General features: G+C 46.2%; 1 protein-coding gene across 1 annotated transcript; it reads left to right on the top strand.

The window, feature by feature from the left end:
* Nucleotides 1-4,366: 4,366 nt before the first annotated feature.
* On the top strand, nt 4,367-6,711 carry LOC139655504 (gastrula zinc finger protein XlCGF57.1-like). Its single transcript, XM_071532939.1, has 2 exons — nt 4,367-4,554; nt 5,195-6,711. Exons 1-2 carry the CDS (start codon nt 4,389-4,391, stop codon nt 6,238-6,240), a joined length of 1,212 nt encoding a protein of 403 aa, XP_071389040.1. The 5' UTR covers nt 4,367-4,388; the 3' UTR covers nt 6,241-6,711.
* Nucleotides 6,712-7,637: the final 926 nt, after the last annotated feature.

The raw sequence follows: 7,637 nt of genomic DNA, 5'->3' as shown, positions 1-7,637 counted from the left end.
GAGACCGTCTTTCCACCAGAGGACCGGGGTTCAAACTTGCGACTCTGCTGAAGTGTCTTTGAGCAAAAAACACTGAATCCCTTCCAACGTTAGGGATGCTTTTCTGTAGCTGACACGCTGACCTCTTGTCCTCCTCGGGTCAGAGGTCAGGGGTCGGCTATAAAAAGAGAGAATTTCCCAGCTTGTAACCATAAAGAATCACATTATTTAGTGCTATTAGTGGTTTACAAGTTCATGTGAACAGTGAGTGTTCACCCAGCAGCTCAGCTCAGGTTCCAGTGGACGCCATGACCTCGGCCTTGGCCACGGCTGTTACCTGGCTCTCCAGACACGGATTCCCACTTTGAATCACTCTACAGCATTAACAACCCCCTCTCTGTTTCAATTCACAAGTTTTGGACTCAGTTATTGCCCGCTTTCCCCCGGTCTTCTTACCGTAAACCCGGAGCCATCCCTGCTGCTGGGACAGCGTGTCCACCAGGATCCGGTCCAGCAGCGGATCCAAGCAGCTCAGTCCCCCGTGAAGAGACTCCACGTCGCCTGCCACCGAGTCCGTCTCCATAACCTTAAAAAAAAACAACCAAAAAAAAAACAAAACCTTGTGCTCTTTAAAAGAAGCTCTCCTCAAAGTCGAGCTTGACCCGGGATAAGCGAGTTTAACTGTTTAAACGACGGTAAAAACGCGTTAAAAGTGGGTTTGCTGTCCGTCATGGGGAGTTTTGTCGCTCCTAGCTAGCCGTTAGCTGAGGCGGCAGCCAGCGGTCCGGCAGCCCGGCCGGCTCGCTCTCATTGTTCGGCTTTTCCAGGTTAGCTTAGCGGGGTTTAAACTTCCAACAACCGGCGTCCAGAAGAAGCGGCGAGCCTTTCTTCCGACCCGGGGAAATGTCCGCTGGAATGCCGCTGTTAAATCCTCTGTGAGCCGCTGGAACAGTCCGGACTCATGTCGGTCGGTGTGTGTCGCTCCTCTGGCTGCCCTACACTGGCTGTGCAGTCCACTTTCCCATGCCCGTGCCCGTGCCCGTGCCCGTAAACGCGAGCGAGCACCACCCCGGCAGCACTCAGGGCGCGCTCCTGTTTGACTAGAGAGCAGGGTGCGCGCATCAGTGGCGAGAGGAAGGGGGGTTAATAATGTAAATACTTTATTTCTTACTTTCTTCTTCATACTACTACAACCTTTAAAAACATTATTGCCTATCCTTCCATGTATTGATAACTTTTGGCTGTCAAATAAATTGCTTAAGATCCATATATTCAAATCTGATCAAACTTGTCTACCTTTTCAAGCTGAAGCAACCACACAAATTTTCTTCAGAAAATGTAACCTTTTCTAGTTAATTGTTTATTATACTGAAAATAGTAAATAGTTTTTAACGTAGGGTACAGTAAAAAAGTAGTAAAAAAAAAAAAAAAAAAAGGAAAAATAGTGCAAAAAGAGAAATTGTATTTAGAAATAATAGTAAAAAAAAAAAAAGTGAAAAAGTAAAAATAAATAAATAAAAATAAATGAATGAATAAAATAAATGTGTTCTTTTTTTTTAGCACTTCTCAAACGAGAGTTAAAGTGCTTAACAGGCAATAGAAAATAAATTAATAAAGGCAAAATAAGATTAACAAGAAGACAAGTGAATTAAAACCCAAATGAAGGACTGAAGCAGACAGACAGACAACAGCGGGAGGAAAACATATGAAAACAGAACAGAGTCTGATGTGAGTGAAGCTGCTCGGTCACTTCTGTCTGAAGCTTCACTTTGTTTCATTGAATCAGTTTATTTGAGGATTTGATGTTTCAGCTGAAACAAACAGTCTGAGGAGAGACTCTGACCGAGTTGAAGATTCATTTTGTTCTGATCACTCGGACTTGAGTATTGATGACTCAGACTTGGACTTGAATAATGATGACTCATGACTCGACTCGGACTCATGACTTGACTCAGACTTTAATTTTGCTGACTCGGACTTGGGCGCAGACTTGGATTATTAATGACTCAACTCGGACTTGAATATTAAGGACTTGGATGATTCTTCTATCTCTTTTTTCTTCCGTTCTGTTGTGTTTTCTGTGGCTAGACAGACAGATAGATAGATAGATAGATAGATAGATAGATAGATAGATAGATAGATAGATAGAATATAGTGTTAAATAAAAAGGAGGGTGAACTCTGATCACCAGGGAAGGTTTCTGTCAGGCTGGAATAGACAAGACCGACAGACCACTGTGTCATGTTTCCTCTGTGTGTGTAATCCGTATTTTACAAAGTATAAACTTTAATCCAAATGTAAAGCAACAGGTGAAAGAACAGGAGAGAACCGAGTCTCAAATCCACGTTCATCTTGTCAGTTTATAGGAGTTTCATCTGAGTCTCTTTGACGCCGTCTAGTGGAGAAAAGGCGTCAGAAGCGGCGTCAAGCTAGCCAGAATCTTACCGGAAGTGAGGATATTTTGCCTTCAAAATGAAAGCATAAAAAAAATCACGTCCCGTCTGCCTACATGGCTATTGATATGTGCTGTGAAAGGAACATTTTAGACAACAGCAATTACATTTAAATTTATTCCAAACCCCTACTTGAAGCCATTGTTTGTTTTCATCTCTGTGCTTTGTTTTTCTAAAAAAAAAAAGAAAAAATATTTCGTTCATCGATAGGGCTTTTATTTTGAAAGTTGCCACCGAAAAAGTCATATGTTATTCTAGCTAACTTCACACGGCTCTAGCGAGTAATTAAAGAAACCAGGAGATGGCAGTGATACAATAAACGACGATGTAAAAGGCCAGTAAAACAATAACACACACACACTTGAGTAGGTAACCTGAACACACACATTAAATTATATAATGGAATAAATGTTGTGTGTAAGAGCAGAGAAGATGTGTTTGTTTTGACCGTGTTGGAAGGCGCAGGGGCGGAGTTAGTTAGTGATGTGGCGACCTGTATGTCCTGATGTTCTCTTCCCTGAACCAACCTGACTCTGAATCTCATACAGATGTCTGACTCTTTTCATTATCCTCCCAATATCCTTGCCAGATTTTATTCATGTGAGATTTTATTAACCCTTTAGCCTCAGCTGCTCCAGGACCCACCTCTTCTTTCCCTCTACACTTGTGGTTCTCAAACATTTTCACGTCAAGGACCCCTAAACTGACACAAATTAGACCACAGACCCCCATCTGATAAGATCTTTGCCTTTGGATGTTTTATTACAGAAAGTGTATGAAACCCATGACCAAAATAGTCATACATTCTGTCATTGTGTTACTTATGGATGGAATTAAAGTGAAAATAAATTATTCCCCTTTTTGCTGGGGACCCCCTGGAACCCCCTCGAGGACCCCTGGGGGTCCCCAGACCCCACTTTGAGAACCACTGCTCTACACCACCATGATTTTCCAAACTGATATACTGTATCTGTATCACTTTTTTGTGAACAATTTTTTATTGATGAAAGAATACAAAACATGATTCAGCATACAACAGTACAGCACAGTGAAGAAAAGGACTGTGGAGAATAATAAAATGATATCACTAAATAACAGAGAGAAAAGAAAAAAGTATAATATTATAATACTATAGTATAACCATACACATAAATAGAAAAAATAATATCTGGAAGATATCTATTGAAATATCTTGTCCGCATGTTGACCTGCAGGCAGTGGTGGAAAGTAACTAAGTGCATTTACTCAAGTACTGTACTTAAGTACAATTTAGAGGTACTCCACTACATTTCAGAGGGAAATATTGTACTTTCTACTCCACTACATTTATTTGACATCTTTAGTTACTAGTTACTTTGCAGATTTAGATTATTAATACAAATTATAAATCAACTAATAAATTATGATATATTTTTATAGGTTAAGATACCCAGCAGTATATAAAGTAATTAAATTAGCTCCACTAAATTAGCTCCACCTTTATCAACTGCAACATTAAAGTGATGAACACATTAATGCATCAATAATTATAGTCCAATAACATGATATATGATTCTGAAATGGGCCATTCTGCATAATGACTACTTTTACTTTTGCTACTTTAAGTATATTTTGATGCTAATACTTTTGTACTTTGACTTAAGTAAGATTTTGAGTGCAGGACTTTTACTTGTAACAGAGTATTTTTACACTGTGGTATTACTGCTTTTATTTAAATCAAAGATCTGAATACTTCTTCCTCCACTGCCTATAGGACAAGGCAGAGAGAATGCCTGAATGTCTCTGGAAGTGCTATGCTTTTATTTTGAAAAACAAAAACAACAACCCGGAAGTTCATCTGCTGCCTGCAGACAGGTGACTTGACACCTTCCGGTGTGAGTTGAGTGATGAGCAGCAGTCAGATCTCTGGACTCGGATCTGTTTTGATATTTACCGCCTCGGTTCGCCCGGTTCAAAATGTCTAAACTGCAGCTGCTGAAGTCGCTCGTTAACGAGAGATTAACGGCGGCGGCGGAGGAGATCTTCGGCCTGGTGGAGAGAGCGATGGTGGAGTATGAAGAGGAGGTGATCCGCCAGTACCGACAGGCAGAGACCGACCTGCAGCCGGAGTTAAAGTTACAGTGTAAGCAATACAATCAATACTGTGTTTCTTTATATGAATAACACACTCTGTTCTTCTGTTCTTCTGTTCTCTGTCTGTTTTTCTCTTCATACCTTGGTGAGGTAATCAGTGCGTGTATGCGTGCACGTGGGCTATATATGGTTACGGGATGATTTTGACTGTTCTTATAGGTGAATGTGTGTTTCCGTGTGTCCCATATTAGGTGAGGGGTTTGTCTCTGAGCCAAGAAATCTGACCTGCGGGTTTGGCTTCATGCCGAGATTTATGTTGTTGTTTACTGCAGTGTGTAAAAGCTCTGAGCTTCACTGTGAGCCGTTTGAAACACTGAACTGAACCAGGTCTGAATAAAGGACTTCACAGAAGACTCCTGAACCTTGTGCTCATTTCCCATAAAGGTGAAACGGTATTTTCCCCTGCAGCAGACTGACGGTAAACAGCAGCTTCATGTGTGTGTGTGTGAGGGAGAGAATGTCCAGTTGTGTTAAAGCTGCTGTTAGCTGGCAGCTGAGTGTGTTTCTGCTGACATAGTCAACTTCTGCTAGCTAGCCAGCTACACTGCCCCCCCCCTCCCCAGCTGAGTCAGCAGGAGTTACTTCCTGGTTGCCATTCTTGCTAAACCAGCCTTTCTTCCTCCCTGCAGATCAGCAGCGACTCGCCGGCCCGGTTTCCCCGCAGCGGTCTGACGGCGAAGACCTGGAGCCTCCCGCCATTAAGGAGGAGCAGGAGGAGGTGTGGGCCGGCCAGGAGGCGCGGGACGCTCCGGCGCCGCCCGAGAGGGACGCCGAGGTCATCGAGTTCATCTACAGCCCGGTCTGCAAGAGCGAGAGGCCGCCGAGCGCCGACGCCCCGAAGGCGGAGCCGAGGGACGAAGACGCCCCGCCCCGCACCTCCTCCGAGCCGGACGCCCCACCCCGCACCTCCTCCGAGCCGGACGCCCCGCCGCCGCTCTGCCTCCCCGCCGACTTCCCCTCCGCCGCCGCCGACCCCGAGGACGGCGAGGGAAACGGCGCTCCTTGTTTCTGCAAAGTCTGCGGCATGACCTTCAGCTACCGCGGCTCGCTGATGAACCACGCCGAGATCCACGCCGAGGACGCCCACCGCCTCTGCGCCATGTGCGGCAAGCTGTTCCCCACCCGGGACTGTCTGCTGGAGCACCTGAGGAGCCACGTCAAGATCCACGTCTGCGAGTTCTGCGGCAAGAACTTCCGGCGGCAGGTGGACCTGTCGGTGCACCTGCGCTGCCACACGGGCGAGAAGCCGTTCGGCTGCGGGGTTTGCGGGAAAGGCTTCAGCCGGAAAGGCAACATGGAGATCCACATGAGGACGCACACGGGCGAGAAGCCGTACCGCTGCGGCGTCTGCGGGAAATGCTTCAACATCGCCTCGTCCATGATCCGCCACTCCAGGACGCACTCCGGGGAGAAGCCGTTCAGCTGCCAGTTCTGCTTCAAAGGCTTCACCAACAGCTCGGACATGAAGATCCACATGAGGACGCACACCGGAGAGAAGCCCTACACCTGCCTGGTCTGCGGGAAGGGCTTCCCGCTCAGCACGCCGCTCAAATACCACATGAAGACTCACACGGAGGAGCGGCCGTACTGCTGCGCCGAGTGCGGCAAGTGCTTCAGTGACGCCTACTCGCTCCGGAGGCACGCCAAGAGCCACGGAGAGGAGAAGTCCTCCTAACGTCTGGACCGGAGCGGAGACGGAGCGGAGCGGAGCGGCCGAGTCGGGACGTTACGCCGCCCAACCTTCTCAGCCGGGACGCTTCGATGTTGACTGTCCGTGGAGAAAGAAAACAGTAAAGTCTTCAATCTGAACTCAGAGGGAAATGAGCCGGGACCTCAGACCACTGGATGTTTCTGCTACAAAGACAAAGTTACTCTTCTGTGTCAAAATGTCGCCGTTGCTACGCTGTTCGGCCGAGCGTTTCCACTTCTGCACACTGTGATTCTGGTCATAGAAACACTAGATGTCAGTGTGGAGCTTTGTTCACACAGAAGAAACCACAGAAGAAGTCGTAGTGAAACTCATGTTGTGGATGTTGCAGTTCATCTGGTGTCTTTATAACCGGGAGATGATCTGTGGTCCAGATGAACCTCTGAACCTCCTCAGCTCGTCTCTCTTCTTCTGCTCCATGTTGTCTTCACTGTCTGCTAGGGCAATATTTGTTAAAGGTGAAATGTGTCAAAATAGCATTTTAAAGTAAATATTGTGGTGCTGCAGAGATGTCCTGGCCTACACATCATATTCTACAGACTTAAGAAAACATCTTTGTTTGGTACAGATCCCCACAAAGATCACACCGTAATCATTTTAATACGTTTTTCAATGAAAATGAGAATAATGATGTAAAAATGATCATTCCCTTTAATATCGCTAATCATATCGCAATTGCAATATCAGTCAAAATAATCGCAATGAGATATTTTTTCAAAATCGTTCAGCCCTGCCATCGGCCCACAGCGGCCCATACAGGAGGTGGAGACACCGAGCGGCCAATCACAGCTTACATTCTTGGAGAGGAGCAGGAAGCTGTGGAGACACTTTGACACAGAAGTATAAATTGGTCTTTCTTCCTTCATTGGCTCTGAATCTTTCACTTTGCCTGTGAGCAGAGTTCAGAGCTGCTGCCTCTGGTTCAGAGGTTTTCTCCCTCCTGAGTCCAGACTCCGGCTCCTCGTTGGGCTTCAGGCTCAAACAGGCGGCAGCAAACTGACTTCACCACACTTAAGTTTTGTCCAGCAGCTCTGGGATCAGATGATGAACCCGCTCTGTTCTCCAGCAGAACGTCAAGAACCTTCATCCTCCTCTTCCTCTTCTTCAACAGCAAGCAGAACCAGCGCTAACTGTCTCTGCTGCGGTTTTATCTTCACCTTCATTACCGTCTCTGTTCCTTTAGAGTTTGAGCTTCTGTCTGATCACAGCTTCAGTCTCACAGCCGCTCGCTGTTCAGAGGTGCGACCGGACTCTGACATCATTCTTCTCCTGCTGCATTGTGGGATGCAGCCGCCTCGGCCGCAGCTCCGGTGCTACGAAACCTTTTGACCCTACGAAACCGAGTTTGACCCCGGAACCTCAGA

Source organism: Centroberyx affinis, unplaced genomic scaffold (assembly GCF_046629955.1).
Source record: "Centroberyx affinis isolate AG114_WGS23_722 - 3 ecotype Tasmania unplaced genomic scaffold, CSIRO-AGI_Caff_v1 ptg002289l_1, whole genome shotgun sequence".
Taxonomy (NCBI): Eukaryota; Metazoa; Chordata; class Actinopteri; order Beryciformes; family Berycidae; genus Centroberyx; species Centroberyx affinis.
The sequence above is the reverse complement of the archived record's forward strand: the minus strand, read 5'-3'. Positions and strand labels throughout refer to the sequence as shown.